The sequence below is a fragment of the Carcharodon carcharias genome, chromosome 13 (assembly GCF_017639515.1).
Source record: "Carcharodon carcharias isolate sCarCar2 chromosome 13, sCarCar2.pri, whole genome shotgun sequence".
Classification (NCBI taxonomy): domain Eukaryota; kingdom Metazoa; phylum Chordata; class Chondrichthyes; order Lamniformes; family Lamnidae; genus Carcharodon; species Carcharodon carcharias.
In genome coordinates this window covers 38,479,897-38,503,528 of record NC_054479.1, presented here as the reverse complement: position 1 = coordinate 38,503,528, position 23,632 = coordinate 38,479,897, and the positions used below count along the sequence as shown (strand labels likewise).

General features: G+C 40.0%; 1 protein-coding gene across 1 annotated transcript; it reads right to left on the bottom strand.

Moving 5' to 3' along the window:
• zmat5 (zinc finger, matrin-type 5) lies at window positions 1-23,548 on the bottom strand. Its single transcript, XM_041203262.1, has 5 exons — window positions 23,309-23,548; window positions 17,072-17,134; window positions 13,310-13,390; window positions 9,628-9,724; window positions 1-617 (listed from the first exon to the last, which is right to left on the bottom strand). The coding sequence occupies exons 1-5, from the start codon at window positions 23,433-23,435 to the stop codon at window positions 473-475; spliced, it is 513 nt and encodes a 170-aa protein (XP_041059196.1). The 5' UTR covers window positions 23,436-23,548; the 3' UTR covers window positions 1-472.
• Window positions 23,549-23,632: the final 84 nt, after the last annotated feature.

The window sequence follows — 23,632 nt, the reverse complement described above, 5'->3', positions numbered from 1 at the left end:
TTTCACTGCTTAAAAATGCCTTTACCATAACCACTAACTATAATGCTTTTCAAAGGACATGACTTACTAATACAAACATCAGCCAGTCTTGTTGCATGATAAAAAAAACTTGCATATTATTAAACAAAAGTGACTGCTTGGTTTCGAACACTTTCCATCAGAATTATTCCAAATTACTACGTTTACTATTAATGTTTCATATTTGGTTGATGATTGACAAATTCTGCAAATTACAGAACAGGTAGCTATAAATTGCATTACAATGGCCACAGAAGACACCAGATTGATTAGTTGCTGTGCCCTATGTATCACTTACATGTGGAAATGGAGCTACTTAGGAACCCTTTTGAATTTCAAGGCGTATCATTCAATTAAGGTAATATTCCTCAGTTAATAGAGTGCCAAGTCCAAGTGCTTCACCAATCATGTCCTTTTTCCCCACATTTTGACAGGAAAAAAGTCTTCTGCGATGTTAACCCCATTCAACATTCAGTGCAGGCATCCATCCTCCAGGAGGTGGAGGATGTAGAGAAGGAGGTAGCTCATGAACTGCATGATATCCTGGAGGTAGCCAGTAAACAGGTTCGTCATCAATTTCTTTTTCCACTTCCAAACCACTGTGTAAAAAAAAAGGATGAGATTCAACATTGTAACATTAAATGATGTGATACAATGAAATACAATATTAAATAAATTGAACAAAGAACATCAATGATATATTATCACGATGCAACATCAGGAAATAGAACAAATCACTGTATTCTTAACAAAAAGAACATGTATAGCCTTGGAGAAAGGGCTGTCTCACTAAACCTCCTCTAATTTCCCTAGTGCTTATCTGCACTTGTTGTTCCATCCATTTAACTGGTGCAGTTTAGTTGATTGTTTACCTGATCAATTTGGTTCTCCATAAAGTCTACATTCTAGAAAACCTCAACACAAGTCCAAATAAATATCATTTCTCAATGGAGTTTTGGCACCAATATTTGTTAAATCTCTTGAATAGCATAAAATAAACAGAAATGTAGATTGCAAAAAGCAATAATTGGATAGTCAAGCAAATTTTTCTGACGACTAATAATCAGGCTAACTTGCATGTAGTTTGTTATATCTCTCCTTTCAATAGTGATATTACATTTTCTACCTTCCAATCCACTGGTTCCAGAATCTAGGGAATTTTGGAAGAATACAACCAATGCACCCACTTTCTTCAGCCACTTATTTTAGAACCCTAGGATGTAGGCCATCAGATCCATACTTTTTCTTTACTCTTACTATTCACTTTGTGTTCCTCACTCTCATTAGACCTTTGACTCTCACTATTTCTGGTCTGGTTTTTGGGTTTTCGATGCGAAAAGTCCTGTCTCTATGGGCTCACATTTACTTCGCTCTTCTCTTCCTCTTAACATTCTTGTAGAAGTTCTTACGATCCAATTTTATATTTCTTGCTAGTTTACTCATTTTATTTTCTCCCTCTTTTAACAACCTTTTGATCATCCTTTGCTAGTTTCTAAATATCTCCCAATCTTCAAGATTAACTACATTTCTTGGCAACATTATAAACCTGTTCTTTTAATCTAATATTAATGTTAACTTTTTTAGATAGCCACAGTGGATCATTTTTCCCCATACACTTTTTATTCTCAATAGAATATATATTTGAAGGTTATGAATTATTTCTTTAAATATTTGCCATTGTTCATCTACTATCATACCTTTTAATCTAATTCCTCATTCTTCCATAGGCAACAGTCCTTTGTAATTGGCATTATTTAAATTTAATACTCTAGTTTCAAATTTAAGTGTGTCACTCTCAAACGCAATGTAAAATTCTATTATGCTATAATCACTCCTCCCTAGAGATCCCTTACTATGAGATTACTAATTAATCCTGGCTCACTATATAAAGACAAGATCTAAAATTGCCTCTTCCCTAATTGATTCCATGATGTATTGTTTCAGGAAACTTTCTTGAATCCATTCCATGAACTTGTCCTCCAAACTACTTCGGTCAATTGATTTGCCCAGTCTAAATGAAGGTTGAAGTCTCCCATGATTACTTCATTTCCTTTGTTGCAAGCTCATTTTATTTCTTGATTAATATAATGTCCAACAGTATAGCTATTGTCAGGGGACTATAAGCTACTCCCACCAGTGTTTTCTGCCCCTTGTTATTTCTTACCATCATCTATACCGATTCTACTTACTGCTCTTCTCAGTCAAGATCCTTTCTCACTTCTGTAGGAATTAGAGCTCATCTTTCTTGTTTACACTGTCAGGGGTTGAGTAGTACAAGTACTGCTTCCCTTACGTAACAGAACAATACTAATATAAAAAAAATCAACTCAAGACTGAAACATCCTTGATAATGGCATTCCTCTACAGAGCCCTGAAGGGTACTCACATGATGCATTTCAAAAGTCAGCAGATGCCTTCTGCCAACAATACCCAAGGACATACCAGAGCACTTCCATTCCCAGCACCAGTGACACCATAATAAGTCAGCTGCAGACTAACCCGAAGTGCTTTTAATTCCTTTTCTAAGTCTCTGCTGGTTTTTGCTATAGATCAATTAAGCAAGTTATCGCCAAAGTATAATGAGTGTAACTCTGTCTGGGGTCATCACAACACACTGGCATCATTTATAAAAAGGTCACATAAATACCCACTGGATTTAAAAAAGCAAATATAAATCTTGTATTATGCTGAGAATGCACACAGTCTCAGACAAATACTCCCCTTATATCAAAACAACATTCTAACAAACACAAAGGCACAGAGGCATCATTAGAAAACAGAAATATTATTCCTATAACATATACAAGTGCAACTCCCTGACCTAAAAATATTCAATAAAAAAAATCAAGAATATTTACATACTATATTATTCTGAATGCTGTGCAATGATGTGATCATAACACATCATTGACTTTAATGTAGTATTGGACAACTATGCGCATTTCAAAGTCTTGATTGCACTGAGACAATCAATCATCCCAGATACTCCACCCAAAGTGCAGTAGGAAAACCAATTAGAACTCTATATGATCAACACCCCTATTCCAGAATAAATACTTCTATCAGCACAAAGCTGAAAAGAATCTAGCCCCTCAGAATTTTAACTGAAAATATTAAACCTATGATTCTATATTCCGTATGTTTTTTTATATAGCTAACATGCCATGTATTTTTTTTAAATAGACTAACATGTTGCATGTGGGAAATTAGTTCCCTATGTCATTGAATGTTAAACTAGGTTTGTTGCTGTACTTCCCTACACAGCAAGATGCTCAATTTGAGCTTTCAGAAAAAAGCAGCAAGTGAAAGCAACTGGGAAAAACAAAGTTACAGTTCAGAACTCAAAATCTGACAACAAATCAAGCCAAGTCATTCCCAAGGATCAGGCTACAAAAATAACGAAGGGAGAAGCCTTGTAATTGTTTGCTTCTCTGTAGTTTTAGCAGGAGATAGCATATGGCACTGGATAGGTTCCCCTGCAACCTAAAGTTGGAAATAAATAATGTAAAATGAGGACAAAATCATTTTTTTTCACTTAAAGTAAAAGGTACAAATATAGGTAACCCATTCAGCCTAAAGAAATCCCATGTGAAATTGGGAACTGAAGTAAAGTTGGTGCAATACAAACAAAAAAGAAATTGGTTAGAGAATAATCAGTTGAGAAGGAGCAGTGAAAAAGAGGAAGGCTGAGGGTGGAGCAGAGCAGCTTTAAAGTTAAACTGAGAGTCAGTGAACAGAAAAATTCCACAGTGACGTCACAGCACAAGGAGGTGCATGAGGATAAAACTACAGCTAAACATTCAGTTTAATCTACCTGCAACTCGATTAAATATACAAAATTAAAATGAATAAGAATAATAATATGCAGTTTTTGTCTGCCCACAATATTCAGATTGATTGGTGGCAGAGCATGGTGCTTACAAAGGACTACAGCATATGACACACATGCAGTTGCCAATGGTTGCTGGTATTAGTGGGTGAGGAGGGGCTAGTGGAGAACAAGGACAGTGGAAGGTAAGGGGGCTCAACAACAAAGTTACCCTGGTTGGAGGAATGGGATGGTGGGGGTGGGGGGAGTGGGAGTGGAGAATACACGGCAGCCTCATATGTTGGGGCCTCAACTATTCAGCATATTTATTAACTGATTAGATGATGGGATAGAAAAATACATAACACAGTTACTGATGACACAAAGATAGGTGATACAAGAAGTTTAGATGGAAGCATAATATGTCAAGGTCTTTGAAATTTTAAGTGAAATGGGAAAAGCTATGGTAAATGGATTTCATGCAAACTTATGAACTAGGAGGAGTAGGCCACCCAGCCCTTCGAGCCCGCTCCGTCATTCAACAAGATCATGGATGATCTGACTAATCTCAACCCCACATTCCCACCTACACCCGATAACCTTTCACCCCCTTGTTAATCAAGAATCACCTAGCTCTGCCTCAAAAAATATTGAAAGACTTTGCTTCCGCTGCCTTTTGAGAAGAGAGTTGAAAGACTCACAGCCCTCAGAAAAAATTCCCTTAGATTCAAAGGTTTACAGCACATTTAGCCCATCATGTCCACGCCAGTCAACAAAGATCTGACTACACTAATCCCATTTTCCAGTACTTGGCTCATAACCCTGGAGGCTATGGCAACACAAGTGGATATCGAAATACTTCTTAAAAGTTATGAGAGTTTCTGACTCAACCACCCTTTCATGCAGTGAGTTCCAGACTCCCACCACCCTCTGGGTGAAGAAGTTTCTCCTCAACTCCCCTCTTAGCCTTCTCCTTTTACCTTAAATCAATGCCCCCTGGTTATTGATCCCTCTATTAATGGAAAAAGTGCCTTCTTATTCACCCTATGCCCCTCATAATCTTCAACACCTCTATCAGGTTCCCCCTCAACCTTCGCTGCTCCAAGGAAAACAACCCCAGCCTACCCAATCTTTCTTCATTGCTCAGAACCTGCAGCCCAGGCTGCATCCTGGTAAATCTCCTCTGCTCACTCTCCAGTGCAATCACATTCTTCCTATAATGTGGTGACCAGAACTGCATTCAGTACTCCAGTTGTGGCCTAACTAGCATTTTATACAGTTCCAGCATAACCTCTCTGCACTTGTCTTCTATACTTCGGCTAATAAAGGCAAGTATCCCCATTCCTTCTTAACCACCTTATCTACCTGCCCTGCTAACTTCAGGGATCTATGGATATGCACACAAAGGTCCCTATGATCTTCAGTGCTTTCCAGGGTTCTACCATTCATAGTGTAATCCCTTGCCTTGTTAGTCCTCCCCAAGGGCATTACCTCACACTTTTCCAGGTCGAATTCCATTTGCCACCGCTCTGCCACCTGACCAGTCTACTGATATCCTCCTGCAGTTTATGGTTATCCTCCTCACTATTTACCACCTACCAATTTTCATGTCATCCTCAAACTTCTTGATACATACCCCCTATGTTTAAGTCCAAATCATTTATGTACACCACAAACAGCAAGAGCTCCAGCACTGAGCCCTGCAGAACCCCACTAGAAACAGACTTCCAGTCACAGAAACATCCTTCTGCCGTCACCCTGCCATTTCCTGCCTCAGACATTTTTGGATCCAACGTGCCACTTTGCCTTGGATCCCATGGGCTCTTACTTTCTTGACCAGTCTGCCATGAGGGCCCTTATCAAAAGCTTTGCTAAAGTCCATGCAGACCACATCAAATGCAATACCCTCATCAACATTCCTGGTTACCTTCTTATCTCTGTCTTAAATGAGCAACCCCTTATTTTTAAAATAGTGACCCCTAGTTCTAAGTTCTCCCACAAGAGGAAAAATCCTCTCCACATCCACTCTGTCAAGACCTCTCAGGATCTTAATGGTTTCAATCACGTCACCTCTTACTCTTCTAAACTCCAGTGGATACAAGCCGAACCTGTCGAACCTTTCCTCATAAGACAAACCACCCACTCCTGGTATTAGTCTAGTAAACATTCTCTGAATTGCTTCTAGAGCACTTACATCCTTCTTTGAGTAAGCAGACCAATACTGTACATAGTACTCCAGATGTGGTCTCACCAGTGTCCTGTGCAACTGAAGCATAACCTCCCAACTTTTGTAATCAATTCCTGCCACAATAAATGATAACATTCTATTAGCTTTCTTAATTGCTTGCTATATCTGCACACTAGCTTTTTACAATTCATGCATGAGGACAACAGATCCCTCTGAATCTCAGAGCTCTGCAATCTCTCACTATTTAGATAACATGCTTCTTTTTTATTCTTTCTGGACAATTTCACATCCACCCACATTATACTTCATTTGCCAGATCTTTGCCCACTCACTTAATCTATCTATGTCCCTTTGTAGCCTCCTTCACGATTTACTTTCCTACCTATCTTTGTGTCGTCAGCAAATTTAGCAACCATATCGTCAGTTCTTTCATCCAAGTCATTTATATAAATTGTAAAAAGTTGAGGCCCCAGCATTGATCCCAGTGGCATACCACTTTCTGGTTGGCAGGATGTGACAAAAGACCTAATTATGCCTACTTTACTTCCTGTTAGCTAGCCAATCTTCTATCTATGCCAATATGTCTACACCATGAGCTTTTATTTTCTGCAATAGCCTTTGATGTGGCACTTTATCAAATGCCTTCTGGAAATCCAAGCACAATGTGAAATCTAAATTTCAATGTGATCAAATATCCACTTCAGACCTGAAAATGATATAACTTAGCACTTCCTAAATGGTCAAAAGATAAAAACAGTGGAAGTCCAGGTACATAGATCATTAAAATGTCATGAGGAGGTACAGAAAATAATCAACAAGGCTAAATGTAATGCTGACATTTTTATCTAGAGGACTGGAATACAAGGATGTACAAGTCATTTGTTAGCTATATAAAGTCCTCGCCCGAAGTAACTATATGCAGTTCTGGGCACCACTCCTTAGGAAGGATATACTGGCCTCAAAGCGCAGCATAGATTTACCATAATGATACCCGGACTCCAAGGGTTAAATTAAATTATGAGAAGAAATTACACAAACAAGGGTTCTTGGGATCCCTGGGATTTAGAAAGTTAAGGCATGATTTGATAGCAGTTTTTAAGACATCAAAAAGGGTGAAATGGGGTAGAGAGAGAGAGAAACTGTTTTTGCTAGCTGGAGACTCCAGAACTTGAGGGCATAGCCTGAAGGTTAGAGCCAGACCTTTCAGGAGTGATATTAGCAAGCATATCAACACAAGGGTGGTCAAAATGTGAAACTCTCTTCCAAAAACTGTAATTGATGGTAGATCAATTTGGTAATTTTAAATCTGGGATTAATATATTTTGTTATTCAATGATATTAAGGGACTTGGGGTAAAGGTAAGTATATACAGTTAAGTTACAGATCAACCATAATCTGATTGAATGGTGGAACTGGCTCGAGAAGCTGAAAGGCTTATTCCTATTCCTGTATTCCAAAACATATCAACAAATTTGAGGTTCCCCAATTAATTGGAGTAAATATCATAAGTTTCACAAGGTCAATTACAAGTCAAACACAAAAGCAAGGTTGGCCCAGCTATTCTTGCCATTTAGGTCCGGAGGTATTGGATTCGAGTCCTGTGCCAGCATTTGAGTGCCATCAGAAATCCTGGCATTTGTATATGAAAGAAAACTGAAGTGCCATCAGCCTGTTTTGATAGATAACATTAAACTATTCAGGAAGCAAGGAGCTCCCCTGGCAAATATTCCTGAGGCTAATAAAAAAGGTTCATTGTCAATTCATTTTCACTTATGCTTGTGATACGTTGCTGCCTTGCTTGTCTACTTAAAACATTGCATTTCAAAGAAATTTATTGTGTGAAGCTTCGTATATTATAAAAATGGCCTTATATAATGCAAATCAATTCATCTACTGTAATGTGCATATACAATGTGACATACTATGACATTTCAATTTGTACATTTGCACATACAAAATGTAAAAGTAACCCTCATTTGAAGTCTTTTTACCAAATGTGAAATGTACGCAAGCAAGACACCAAGGGAATTTGAGTTTTTTTTCCCCCCCAATGCATAAAAGTCAATATAAATTTGAGTTAAGTGGATTCTTCACCAAACTGGAAACACTGCATTCTTCTTGGCTAAAAATAACCAAAGAAAAAAACCTCACTCATACACAATACAGTTTCATAAAAATAATGACATGCATCTTAGCACTGCCCTTCACCTGTACAATCCCACACTGCATGCGGTCATCACGACTGTGAAAAGCACAAAACTTGAGCTTACAAAACAGCATACATCATGTCTGACCTATGAGTGCCTATGGTTACAAACGAAAGAATAGAAAACTCTCTCATCCTTCAGGACCATAGGTTCTCATTACTAAGCACATTGATTCCATAAACACAATTTGTTAGAAGTTTTTTTTTAAAAATGAAAAGTTGCATTTTCTTCAAATGTTGGAAGAGCAATGTAAAAGTTATATTATTACTTGTTATTCCCTTTCTTTACTGTGTTTATATTTTGAATTTGTAACAAATGCTCCGGCTGGCACATCATTTTTATTTATTTTTAAATGTAAAGTCTCTGTATATTACAAAAAAGGAAAACATTCTTATGAAAAAATAGTAAAACATAAATAAAATGTGGATAACCGGTGGAGATGTTTAAGTTAAATTTGGGGGATACACTATTTTACAATAACAGGATTAGAAGATGTGACATCCATTGCATTATTCTGCTTGCAAAGTCTACACTGTGTTTAGTTGCTCTGCCTTTTTAGGGTCTCAAAGTCAAATCACTGCCAAAATTAATAAGGAGCTAATTGTTGTTGATAGGAATTTGTATAAAAGCAGCTGCTATAAATCCCCGACTCCAGTCAGAACAAACCAGCAGCAGAGATGGGGCAACATTTTACGTGGGCAGGCCAATTAAGGCCTGCCCGGCGTGACGTGCACCAGGAAGTGCTATGCGCTCCCTGTGCAGGCTGGGGTCGGGGGGGTGGAATTCCGAGCCAGAAGTGGTGCTGTTTTGCGCACATGCGAAGTGCTGCCTCAGGGAGATCAGTGGTACTTTAAAAAAAATGGATGAGAAAAATTTTATTGACATGTCCCCTCATGTGACACTGTCAAACGAGCTGGGACATTTTATTAAAAATGTAACACAAACATTAAATCCCTCACGAAACCTCATCCCGCCCGTGGATGAGGTTTCATGTTTTTTCTAAAGGCTGCCTGGACTCTTCACCTGCCCACCAACCTCAAGATTGGATGGGCAGATCTATTAATCATTTTAATAACTTTTTTAATGGTCTTAACAGGCCGTTGACAGGTCGGCGGGCACGCAGTCTGAGAATCTAAATGACGCGGGGTGATGTTGGGGCGCACGCCCGATATCACTGAGTCATTTTACTCGTCGGCAAGCAAGCCCTGCCCCCGCTTGCCAACCAGTAAATGCTGCCCATGTTTTTTTTGCCTTTTTAAAAATAAACTGTTACTTGTTCATTAGTAGATTTCCCATCTGTTGAGTTACAAATTGTTGCTGATTGGTTCGAATAGCACGTTCACAAATCAGGTGCAAACGTAACACAAAATTTGCCCAATATTGCAATTGTGATATATATGAATTACCTGATGTGTGAATTGCTCTCTTTCCTCTTAGCTCTCTTTGCCAACCATTCTCCAATATCAGGGGCTGTTCTGTTATCGTGTTCTACTTTGTTTTCCTCTGAAACAAAATCATTTCAAACAATATTAAACAATAAGAACCAAATGCAAAATTTTCAAAATACATATTAACAATTGCTTAAGCAAGTTTATGCAAGAAATTTAACAACTTTTCTTACCCAAAACTTTATATTTTAAAAAAAATATACAATGATATCGTGTTCAAAAGACAGCTATTAAGGTGGCAGTGGATGAATACAAACGATAAAACATTCCATTCTTATGCTGTCACTCAATTGCATGGAGGGTTTGTAAGATTATGTTATAGCTCAAGGGAACTCCACCAAATAGATTGAGAAATTTACAAAATATGCTTTTCCTGTTTCTCTGACTTTTCTGCTGCTGTTTTCCTTCTTTTGATTGCTAATTCTTTTAGTATCTTATTGCCTTGCTCATTCCTCACTACCAATCCCAAACTGGCTAGATTGGAGATGCTGCTTCTGCTATTTGCAAAATTTCTAAGACAATCTCAGGAATTATTTTGTCCATATCAACTTTTTTAGTTGACTGCCCAATAGCTAGAAAACAGCAATCAACAAACAGAATACTGAAGTACCTAGCACAAGATAGAGGATGTAATGTTTAAACTATGCAATGCTTTGGTCATACCACTCCTTCAACAGTGTAGTGGTCTTCAAGATCCAAGTGAGAATTTATCTCAACAGGTAGTGAGGAGCATAGCACAAGGCTGATTGTTGGTGGATAGAATCATGAGAAAGGTGTAGAGAGCTTGATTTTTTCTCAGCCTTTGAAAGGGTTTGAATGGATACTAGTTCATTTTAATTTTGTGTAACTTTATGTGTCTCAATTAGATTTGAGGTTATCTGTATTAGGGACTTAGTGCACTTATTAAAACATTAAATCTTTGATTTAGCCAAACCCTGTGTCTGTGCGATTTGTTCTTCATAAATCTTAAAGTCCAAGGACCATTTGTAACTCTTTTGAGTACAAACCTGTTTCCATCTGTTTCAGATGAAGTTACATGTTTCATAGTTTGCCATTGTGAGATTTGAACTCTTGATACTCTTTTGAGTAAACCTGTTTCCATCTGTTTCAGATGAAGTTACATTGTTTCATAGTTTGCCATTGTGAGATTTGAACTCTTGATCTTGGGGTTACAAACCCAGTACCATAACCACTTGGCTATTTAGGCCAAGCTTAAAGTTACATTGTTTCATAGTTTGCCATTATGAGATTTGAACTCTTGATCTGGGGGTTACAAACCCAGTACCATAACCACTTGGCTATTTAGGCCAAGCTTCATAGTTCTGCCATTGTGAGATTTGAACTCTTGATCTTAGGGTTACAAACCCAGTACCATAACCACTTGGCTATTTAGGCCAAGCTCAGGGACCATTTGTAAGGAGAACAGGAGTGGAAACCTCTTACACTAAGCACAAATTGGCTGCATGTGTGCCAAAACAACAGCACTGAAAAACTGACCCATTGGCTGTAAAGCATTTTGACACATTGTGGGTATGTGATAAGTGAACTCTTTTTAAAAAGCCCTGGAGCCAGCCACGCGGATAATGGCCTTTTCCAGTCCTGCACATTCCAACATTGAGACTGAAGTGGTACACTTGAGACAACAGCGACACCTGCTGGACGAGTTGAAGATTTCTTTTAACTCACTGTGGTCTCTAAGCACATTTCATTAATATAATCATTTATGCGGTAGAAAAGCTTCCTCTCTTCACTTGCTACATTCTTACAATGGATTAGCTAGCATAGGAGCTCACTTTATGGAGCTGACAGCCCAAACCTTACCAACCTCTGGCACATTGAATTAATAAGTGAACAAAGTTGGTATGCATCAAATGGAACTGCGTCACATGGAATAGGTCAGATCACTTAGAACTCGACAAAATTATAAATCCACACTTGCCTACAAAATTAACCTTCGACACTACATCTGAAATAATAGGTCACTCAATATACACCTATTTACACCACTGTATATATGAAATTTCCTGTAGGTTTTATTAGCTCCCTGTGGAATTGCCAGCAAGGGCTTTCTGCTTCTGGGCTTGCCTGTGCGAGTCCACTAAAGCAAATTAATAAGAAATTGTAGGCTGGGGGAATAGAAACAGATATCCCTGGGCAACAAGCCTCTGAATAATCTTCACTGAAATGATTAAAGAAAAATGGGCTAAACTATGAACCTTCATAGCCAGCAGCCACAAAAAAGTATCAGGTGAGATTTGGTAAGTCTGCTGTTACCTTCCAAGTGTAAAAACTCACAATTCAGAGTGGAGGAGCTAGAAATAATTCTGATGATATTTTCAGCAGTGACACAGTTGCCAATTTGCTTTTTAGATATAAATTATTGAGGGAGAAATCATGATCAGAAAACACAAGATTTAAAAATTATAAAACTTAAGTATTTTAGATTGATAACACAGTAAAACCTTAAGGTGAAATGCTTGGGAATTATGAAAATAAGTCTCTGGAACAGGAGTTAAGATAAATATAATTTGTTCTACTGGATTTAGATTCCAGAGACATAGAATGACTTTTCAATGCTCCAGAAAAAGCCAGGCAAGTTTTCAGGTACAGCATTGGGCGACTCTAGGCTGGCAAATCAGCTGATGTATCAGTTGCTGCAATAGCAACTAATCTTGCTGCTAGGGGAATGAAGAACGAATTTCACTGGCAGCTGTGACATCCAATTTTTCCTTAGGCTTCAGAGCACCATAAAGAGTTTCCCAGTCAGATAAGAAAGACACATTATTCAAATCACTGTAGCTGAAATCAGATCAGCTAGCTGTGGAATTGACAAAGATGAAATTGATACAGAACTACTCGGGTAGACTGTCCATCGATAGTTAACTAAAACAGTGGTATATGGGCATTTTTGCATATGAACCCTGATGATAATATTTAGCAGCTTACACAACCATTTGAATAAAATCCTGTTTACATTCAACATTCATATGCATGCACTTCCATCAAGAATCTTCTCAGGAATCCTCAGGTTCAGTTTCCCTCCCTAACTCAGGGACATGGAAGCTAATTGTAATACCATTACTGACCTTTGAGATGTACTAACAGCAGAAACTAGGGATCTAACATGGAATCAGCAATTGTGGGGTGGAGGGAGGAAGGGAGGGCTGAGCTAGAGGGGAGCCAGAGGTTTAATTAAATAGTTCTATTTCAATATGTTTCTTTTACATGCTGTATTGAAGGTGAGGCAGTCATACACACCTAATAATATTCCTTCCTTTTCTCTTGCAGATGAGCAAGAGACAAAGAACAGCATTGAATCCCAACATTTTGGAAATTCCACAGTTGGGCAGGCTGGGTAGGTGGGTACCCAGAGGCACATAAAGAGCAAGGTCCCAAGAACCACCATAATGGGAAAGGAGCTGAAAATAGCAATATTATGAGTACACAGTCTCATATTGTTATTTAGGATGAGGGAAAAGAAAATTAAGGTATGTGTCAACAATGTTTTATGAAAGCGGTTCAGCTGCTAAGTATAATTCTATGACTGGATTACACCAAGTGACTGAAGATAAATATCGTCAGTATGTATAGTTTTCATAAACAAACTCTTAATTCACACAGTAGCTTCACTTGTTTGTACCTTCCACATTTTGTCTCAGCTTCTGAACATCCTCATCAGTCATATGGGAGAATTTGCAATTCGCACCAAAATCACACTGACCTATGGAATAAAACGTCATTAAAATCATACCAATAACAAAGGATGGAAGCTAAACTGATAAAATAAAAAGATCAAATATAGGATGAACAATAGGGTACTGTAGGACACCAACGTACAGAAGCATTAACACAGTTTTCAATCTGAGTCACACTGGAAAGGGAGGCTCAAGTAGATAAATCAGTTGGGGTACCCTAGTAGGGCAGTATCTCATATCTCCTGTTGGCTGCCCAAAGGATGTACGGATGAGGTATGGTAGCAGACTCCTTCCCTCTCAACTAATGCCTAATATCAGGTGACAAAATTCAAAGACATGGGGATAAAACACAGACCATCTGTGCTTACATTGATTATTCTATTCTTAGGTTCCATCAGTGTGATCTTTGTCTGTGGGTTTAGATCACTAGAATACAGTGCAATACTGATGTTAAAGTGTTTTGGGGTCAGTTTTCACAGAACATGCCTAGACTAAGAGGGTGGACAATTGACTCCTTCCCACATCTTTGCTCTTGACCAGCAGCAAGAATTTCAGAGAAGCTCTAGTATTTTCCCCTCTCCTTGCATTTGGCCTCTTCCGACACTTCTTTATATACCAGTGCAAATGAAACACCTTCACCCATTTTCCCTCTTAAACACTAAACATAGAAAATTTACGGCACAGAAGGAATGTATTATCTTACATAATGCACACAAATCCATTACCTTACATTTCTCCAAACTGAATTTCATTAGTCACTTTTCTGCTCGCCTGATCCTGCTTGCCAATATTTTTTCAAGCCCCTTTTTACTTCCTTTTTGCTTTCACCCTTGCATTTTCTATACCTCTTTAGGCTTTCTGCAGTATCTTCTCAATATCTTCGGGGGTGGGGGGGGGGAGGAGTCAGGATTTGGGAGCACCGCCATTTTTACATTTGGGGATACATTTGCTCTGAACCCTCTGTCTCCTCCTTCAATGCCTCCTACTGCTCTGATTTACCTGCAAGCAGCTATTTCTTGTCCACTTTCATCAAATCAGCTTAAAATATTGGCCCTTGTCTAATTTAAAAATTTTACTCTGTGTATCGTTGTCCTTTTCCATAACTATGCTAAATCAAACTGATTTATGATCACTGTTAAATTGCTCTCCCATTGATAACCCTTCTAATTGTCCATTTTCATTCCCAATGAGAGGAAGCCATTTATATAGTCTGTTTTAAAATTTAAGACATTTTTGATTTGACAGTATCCTGACAATAGATAAGGTCAGAGTGTAAATGTCTCTCTTTGCCTTCCCATTAGCACACACAATAAAGGGCTTACAGATCAGCAAGACATATACAAGTACTTTTCCTTATGCTACATAGTTGCACACTAAAGTGTTTAGGTATTTGAGTACATTTTCAACCTATCATCCATGTGAAAAACTGGTTGGGGATTGACCACCTTACAGAAACTGCCAGTGGAAATTAAAGTGACAGCTGGATGATCTGAAACACCAGTTTTACACCCAGGTGGCAAATTGAAACTCTACTTCATTGTGCTAAAAGATTCTCAGCAGTTCTTAGGATTGGGCACCATCCTCCATGTTTCTTCCAAATGCAATAAACCCTTAAATTATCATGAACATTACTTTCCTGAAAAGATATACTTTGTTGGAGGCACAGAACAAATTTCAACACCACTGAACCAAAACAGCTTATAGGGAGGAAGGAAATTGCATTTGGAGAACGGGTTGTGGAATGGCAGTTTTAATTCACCACATCAGATTACTTCCTCCACTGATTTATGGCCACCAGAATATCCCCCAACATTATATGATAACTCTAGACAGCCAGTTGCTGAAGAATTTTCATACTTAATATACTTCTATTTACAGAGACACACATTATAAACAAGCACTTCCAATCCCAACCCACAGTTTCATTCTGCTCCTATATCTGGAAACACAAATGAATCCCCAATAAATGCCCACCACCTGAATGGATTTAAACACCCAATTAATATTCAATTAACATTACATTAAGTCTCAGTCCAGCATTGCCCTATTTTAGCTTGCTTGATTTGACCTCATTTTGTTGATTTGGTTTAATTGATTTAATCTGAAAGATTATTGCCCTATTTTACACTGTTTCTATTTAACAGTGAGTGAATGGGACCTGTATTCTCATTGAGTGTTGCGAGCTTTATTTTAAAGTCATTTTGCACCAATCTGACTTAGGGCCACATGACCCAATTGGCATTATTTTGGAGCAGCATCTCCCATTCCCTGACCTCTTCTCTCCCTGCCGATCCTCCCACTTGCAGCCTCTCTCACTTCCTGACCCACCCCACTCTCCCGCTCGCCATTTCCCTTTCCCAAACCCTTGCTGTGAATGAGGGCTCTGGAGATGAGCGACGAGAGGCAGGAGGAGAGGCGTCAACTTGATCTTTGCAGGGGTTCAGGAGAGCAAAGAGTTTAGCAGGAGTGTCGGGGAGTAGGAGGTTGAGAGAGAGAGAAAGGATCGACGAGAGGGTGGGTCAGGGAGCAACAGACCCTGCGAGTCAGCGCGCTGGCAGCAAGAAAATGGATTAGGGAGAACCCGCGAGTCAGAGGGCCGGCAGCAATAGAGTGGACTTGGGAGCAGGAAAGGCCCCCAGAGGCAAGAGAAAGGGTCCGCAGCCACCATGAGAGTCAGAGAGCAGGATGTGAGGCGAGTGGGAGGTTTGGGAAGCAGGGTTGGTAGGAAGCATAACCAGGGAGAGCAGCAGGCAAGTAGAAAGTTATCATATTTCTTTTATAATTTTAAATTTATTTTAAAAGTTATTTCATTTACCAATATAGGAATTTAGCAATGTGAAGTATTTCGGTTTACAGGGTATAATGTTTTAGTCTGATGAGAAAAGTACTGCAGAACCCAAAGAAAGCTTTTATATTGGTTTTAATGGGAAAATGTAATTCACTTAGTCATTTCATATAGTTGCATTTTTCAGGAACACAACTACACTACAATTTTAAGTGAGAACTTGCTTTATGTACCTAATTGCCCTCCCCAGAGAGGACCCAAAAGGAATGCCTGATGGCCTAGTAAGTTTATCCAGGGAGTAGCTGAGCCATACAACCTGGGCTCAATTCCCAAACTATGCCAAATTAGCAGAATTCAGCCAGGACAGCAGGGCTGGAAGTATGATGTCAATGCCACTGGGTTAGGGAAGGGAAGAATTAGTCAAGGCCCTTAATTTTGTTTGCTATTCAGGAGCTCCTGTTGGAAGCGTACTGAGTCAATGTTGGATGAGGACAGAATCAGCTGCAGGTATGAAGCTTCCTGTTGTCAAAAAACCTGATGATGCTGATTTTGAGTGGCATATAAATAATGGTCACTTAGGTAGAGTACGAAAGGGCAACTGGTACTCCAGAAACAGGAGAAAAAGGTTTACTGTTGTTTTTAATCCCATAATTCAGCTGGAAATATTACAACATGTAACATTCACACTCTCATCTCTAATGACGGCAAATGCCTTGGGAATAAGGATGCGTTATACTACGGGCTCCTAACCTAATGGCACCTGTGTACTTTTGGATCCACACCACTGGGAAGGGATATAGAGCATAATTTTATTAACCTGAGTTAGGTTCAGACGCAAGCCCCAGAGACGATAGGAGAATGTGCTTAACAAACAGCACTATTCTGTCCCTATGCTTTATCTTTTTGACGTTTCTGCACTTACCCGATTGTAGAAATTTTCTGCAAGGCTTTTTGGCAAGTTCTTCTGCCAAAATCGTGGCACTATCTGAAATTCAAAATCAGACTTTGAAAAAAGCATGCCATCTTGTTTCACAACTTTTTCAAAATAACATAGGCACATTTCAGCTTACTAAGCTTAGTCTTCATGATATTGGGGTGCCACAATTGTCCTCAGTGCACTCGTTAGAGAAGGGGAAAATCAGCCAGTGTTCTCACTCATAGTTTTGCTCTGACCTCTACTGAATTCACATCAGTAAGGGTAGCAGTAACCTTGGTTGTGATGTCTCTCTACTACCATAACCAGTCTGCTGCCACTTTCAAGACTCACAAAAATGTTTTGTTTAGATAAGGGTGCCAGAGGACAATCAGCATCTCTGTGATTGACCTACAATGAAAAATTAATATCTGTAGGAGGAGAAAGGAGGTTGTTAAATGGGCAGAAGAAAATAGTAGGTTAATAAAATAGATTTCACCAAATGAAAGTCATCTTTGAGGTATTGCTTCTTCCGCTTTAAGTTTGATTTCTTTTTCTTCCCAAATGCATCATGGAGGTATAATTCTACCGGCAGTGATCATCCATTGGTACTTCACCCAAGTTAATGGAGCACACATATCAAAAATGTTTTTTTAAACTGTGAAAGTTGTGTAGCATGGCCCAATGTTGTTCTTGCTTGATCTCCATGCCAACTGAAAACAGGAACTCTGCTAAGGACAAGAGTGTGGAAAATGTTACACCCGTTTTAAAAAAAAAAGATAACCCAAGTGATTGTAATGTAATTAACCTTGCTTCAGTTGTAGGAAAGATGTTAGTCATAATAAGGATGAAATTATACTATACTTTGAAAGATAAGGTGAATCAGAGACAGTTATCATGAACAGTAAAGGCAGATCATGTTTGTATAATTTATTTGTTTATTGTTAAGGGAAACCATACCTATGGTTGGAAATTTGCATGAAAGTGCAGGCTTCCCATTATGAGAATATTAGAACCAAGGAACAAAGAACAAAGAAAAGTACAGCACAGGAACAGGCCCTTCGGCCCTCCAAGCCTGCGCTGATCATATTGCCTGTCAAACTAAAACATTTTGCACTTCCGGGGTCCATATCCCTCTATTCCCATCCTACTCATGTATTTGTCAAGCTGCCTCTTAAACACCACTATCATACCTGCTTCCACCACCTCCTCTGGCAGCGAATTCCAGACACTCACTACCCTCTGCGTAAAAAAACGTGCCCCACACATCTCCTCTAAAGTTTTCTCCTCTCACCTTAAATCTATGTCCCCTTGTAACTGGCTCTTCCACCCTGGGAAAAAGTTTCTGACTATCTACTCTGTCCATGCCACTTGTATCAAGTCGCCCCTCAATCTCTGTTGCTCTAGTGAGAACAATCCAAGTTGCTCCAACCTCTCCTCATAACTAATAACCTCCAGATCAAGCAGCATCCTGGTAAACCTCTTCTGCACCCTCTCCAATGCCTCCATATCCTTCCAGTAATGTGGCGACCAGAATTGCATGCAATATTCCAAGTGTGACCTAACCAAGGTTCTATACAGTTGCAGCATGACTTCCCAGCTTTTATACTCAATACCCTTGCCAATGAAGGCAAGCATGCCATATGCCTTCCTGACTACCTTATCCACCTGCGTTGCCACTTTCAGTGACCTGTGGACCTGTACACACAAATCCCTCTGCCTGTCAATGCACTTAACGGTTCTGCCATTTACTGTATAATTCCTACCTGTATTAGACCTTCCAAGATGCATTACCTCACATTTGTCTGGATTAAACTCCATCTGCCATTTCTCCGCCCAAGTCTCCAACCGATCTATATCCCGTTGTATCCTTTGATAATCCTCTTCACTATCGGCAACTCCTCCAACCTTAGTGTCATCTGCAAACTTACTAATTAGCCCAGTTACATTTTACTCCAAATCATTTACATTTACTACAAACAGCAAAGGTCCCAGCACCGATCCCTGCGGAACACCACTAGTCACAGCTCTCCATTCAGAAAAGCACCCTTCCACGGCTACCCTCTGTCTTCTATGACCAAGCCAATTCTATATCCATCTTGCCAGTTCACCTCTGATCCCGTGCGACTTTATCTTCTGTACCAGCCTGCCATGAGGGATCTTGTCAAAGGCCTTACTGAAATCCATGTAGATAACATCCACTGCCCTTCCATTGTCGATCATGTTTGTCACTTCTTCGAAAAACTCGATCAAGTTGGTGAGACATGACCTCCCCTTCACAAAACCATGCTGCCTCTCACTAAAACGCCCATTTGCTTCCAAATAGTGGTAAATCCTGTCATGAGGAATTTTCTCCAATAATTTCCCTACCACTGACGTAAGGTTCACTGGCCTGTAATTTCCTGGATTCTCCATGCTACCCTGTACCCTTCTGAAACAATGGAACAACATTGCCCATTCTCCAGCCCTCTGGAACCTCACCGCAGCCAGTGAGGATACAAAGATTTCTGTCAAGGCCCCAACAATCTCCTCCCTTGCCTCCCTCAGTACTCTGGGGTAGATCTCATCTGGCCCTGGGGACTTATCCACCTTAATATTCTTCAAGACACCTAACACTTCTTTTTTGATCTCAACATGATCCAGGCTATCTACATACTCTTCCCTAGACAAATCAACTGCTAAGTCCTTCTCTTTGGTGAATACTGATGAGAAGTACTCATTTGGTATCTCTCCCATTTCTTCTGGCTCCACACACAGATTCCCACCTCTGTCCCTGAGTGGGCCTACCCTTTCCCTGGCTACCCTCTTACTTTTTACATATGCATAAAAGGCCTTGGGATATTCCTTAATCCTGGTTGCCAATGACTTTTCATGACCCCTTTTAGCCCTCCTGACTCCTTGCTTAAGTTTCTTCTGACTTTCTTTATATTCTCCACAGGCTTCATCTGTTCCCAGCCTTCTAGCCCTTACAAATGCTTCCCTTTTCTTTTTGACCAATCTCACAATATCCTTTGCTATCCAAGGTTCCTGAAACCTGCCATACTTATCCTTCATCCTAGCAGGAACATGTCGGTCCTGAATTCTTATCATCTGACGTTTGAAAGCCCTCCACATGTCAGTTGTTGATCTGCCCTCAAACATCCGCCTCCAGTCTAGATTGCTCAGTTCCTGCCTAATATTGTTATAATTAGCCTTCTCCCAATTAAGCACCTTAACCCGAGGACTCCTGTTATCCTTATCCACCAATACCTTGAAACTTACTGAATTATGGTCACTTTTCCCAAAATGCGCCCCTACTGAAACTTCGACCACCTGGCTGAGTTCATTCCCTAATACCAGGTCCAGTGTTGCCCCTTCCCTAGTTGGACTATCTACATATTGTCTCAGGAAGCCCTCCTGGATGCACCTTACAAATCCCTAGCACTAAGTGATTCCCAGTCAATATAGGGAAAATTAAAATCATCCACCACAACAACCCTATTGCTTTTACATCTTTCCAAAATCTGCCTACATAACTGTTCCTCAATTTCCCGCCGGCAATTGGGAGGCCTATAGTAAACCCCCAACATTGTGACTGCACCCTTCCTATTTCGGAGCTCTATCCATATTGCCTTGCTGCATGATCCCTCCGAGGTGACCTCCTGTCATACAGCTGTGATATTCTCCTTAACCAGCAGTGCAACTCCCCCATCTCTTCTACATCCCTCTCTATCCCGCCTGAAACATCTAATTCCTGGAACGTTTATCTGCCAATCCTGTCCATCCTTCAACCAAGTCTTTGTAATAGCAATAACATCATAGTCCCAAGTATTAAAGGGTAACAAATAATTATTGCAACCCTACCAAGGATGAGGTTATAATTATGATGAAAGGCTTGAGGGATTGAGGTCTTTTGGCTGGAATAGAGGTTGAAGGGGGATCAGTAAGAGATTTTCAAAATAATAAAAGGTCTGAGATGCAAAATGATTGCAGGCAAATACCTAACTGAAGTTGTAATCTGGTACCTTATTGTGTTTCTAAAGATCATCACCAGAAGAACAAAGGAAGAAATTAGAAGGGTATTGGATGAATACTTGAAAAGGAATATAAAAACAGACAAAGGAAAGAGAATCACACAGTTTCACTTGATGTGCCAGCATAATGAGCCAAATGGTCATCTTCTCTGCTGAAATTTGTATGATTCGACATGCACTTTGAATAGGGATTGCCGAGTAGCAATCAATAGTTGTGGGAATCTGATGTTCTCCTACCTAACCCAGGGTCTTGCAGCTAATTGTAGGATCCTAAACAATGCTCCACTTGAAAACTTGCATACCAACCCTCAAAAACAATGCATAACTAAAAAGTAGCCCTGAAAAACATCCTTTCACTCAGGTCAGTGGTTCAAGGTAACTGAATAAACTAAATTCATTTTATTACGATGAATTTCAGGATTTCCATTCATATTTTCAGATCACATTCTGCAATTTAATTCAATTTTCTATGAAAGCTGAAACCCAAAGACCTCATTTGACTTATGAAATGTACGCATTACATTAGGAGTGCAATGGAACATGAATTTGTCTTGACTTAAGCTGCAGCTATCCCATCAGTTGTATTATAGAGACACAAAGAACCAATGTACCCGAAAATTCAATTTATTAAGTGCTGAATATAGACATTTTTGAAGGGCCAATGAGAGCTGGTGGAACAAAGTGTATTTCTAGCGGGGTCTGTGGCCATGATTCCACTCTTCCCCCCAGCCCCCCTCCTCTCAGAGGAGATTTTGGTTTATAACTTTTTAGCGCATTTTCCAGCATTTTGAAGTGCAGTACAATTCTTTTCCTTGCTTTCTTTTCTTATTTCTTCTGTTCTTATAAGTGATAAATGCACAAAATACTAATTCCGCCGACTATGACATTCTCACTAGCATGGATGTATCAGGGCTCAATTGACAGCAGTCAATACTGGGTCAAGGAACTGAGACAAAAATCTCCAGTTTATAATTTGCCACATTTTTAGTGTTGGAACTTGGCCATATATCCTGGCAGTAATAGTGGAGAATGGTTAATTTTAGTTTCCAACTCTTCTAAACATTTTCCTCTCCAGGGATGGGCTGTGGCTCAGTTGGTAGCATTCTCACCTCTGATTCACAAGGTTCCAGGTTCAATTTCCACCCCTGGACTTCAGTGCTCTTCTTCTCTTAGGCAGGCCCTTGGGATTGAGGCTTCAACTCCAGTTCAGTGAGTTTTGAGGTGGATGCTAAGTCCAATGCACAATCTGCAGCTTGCCCTTGCAGCGTTGGGTAGATAAGGTTTTTGGAAGTTTGTGCACTCTCCCCAACAACTCAACTCAATGTGTTTGGTGCCTTCTTGAATGAACCTTCTCCATTTTGGTCAGTCAAAAGCCAGAGACTCCCATGAGTCAGCAAGTCTCTTGAGGACATCTCTGAAGCATTCCTGCTGTCTTCCTGGGAGTATCCTGCTGTGGCCGAGTTAAGAGGAGGTCGGTTGCTTTGGGAGTCTGGTGTTAAGCATACAAGTGACATGTCCCGCCCAGCAGAGCTGGTTTTGAATGATTATGGCCTTTATGCTGGCTTGGGAGAAGACACTGCTGTTTGGCCACCTTTCTTGCCACCAGATTTGGAGCACAACAATGTAGGTTGACACTCCAGTGGAGTACTGAGGGAACGCTGCACTATTGGAGGTGCTGCCTTTCAGATGAGATTTTAAACTGTATTCTCAAGTGGACATAGAAGATCCCATAGCACCATTTCGAAGAAGAGCAGGGGAGTTCTCCCAGGTGTCCTGGCCAATATCTATCACTGGGCCAACATCACACAAAAAAATTATCTGGATATTATCACATTACTGTCTTTGTGAGGTTACTGCACACAAACTGACTGCCGTGTTTCCGACCTTACAACAGCAACCACACTTCAAGAATACTTAATTGGCTGTAAAGCACTTTGGGACCTCCTGTGGTCATGAAAGGAGCCATATAAACGCAAATCCTTTATTCCTCCTGATAGATAAAACTGCACTTACCAACCCGCTCCAACACTTTACTGCGGTTCCAGGGTTCACCCAACTGAAGCTCGGGCTAAACTTACTGAACTGTCCAACAATGAATGAGGCTCTACAATAAACGGGATTTGAGTGGTGTGTATTGAATTGTCACTGGCACTAATCGTACCAGTTCTTACAGAACCTTCTGTCGAGAGCACGGCCCCATCCCCACCGAGAAAAGCTGACTTCCCCTATTTACCTCGGAAACAGTCGAACCAGAATTTCTTCGCCCTCTGATGTTGAACGCCTTGTAAATGTTTCTTTCTGTTATGGAGATTGTCTTGAAACGACCTGCCGCAATAATCACAGAAATAGGTTTTGCCCATTGTCACCCAGGCAACAGCGGCTGGCGAAGCTGCCGGTCACAGTCACCCCGGGATCCGGCGAATCTGCCGCTCACAGTCACCCCGGGATCCGGCGAATCTGCCGCTCACAGTCACCTCGGGATCCGGCGAATCTGCCGATCACGGAGACAGCTTTACCCAAAGGGTGACGATTAACACTCCTGTATTAATACGCAAAA

Excerpts from the sequence above, each read along its gene's own strand:
- zmat5 (XM_041203262.1), bottom strand. The coding sequence starts at position 23,435 with ATGGGCAAAACCTATTTCTGTGATTATTGCGGCAGGTCGTTTCAAGAC. Across the intron at positions 17,135-23,308 it reads CTGGTTCGACTGTTTCCGAG|ATAGTGCCACGATTTTGGCA; the intron begins GTAAATAGGGGA and ends TTTGAATTTCAG. Across the intron at positions 9,725-13,309 it reads GCTGAGACAAAATGTGGAAG|AGGAAAACAAAGTAGAACAC; the intron begins GTACAAACAAGT and ends ATTTTGTTTCAG.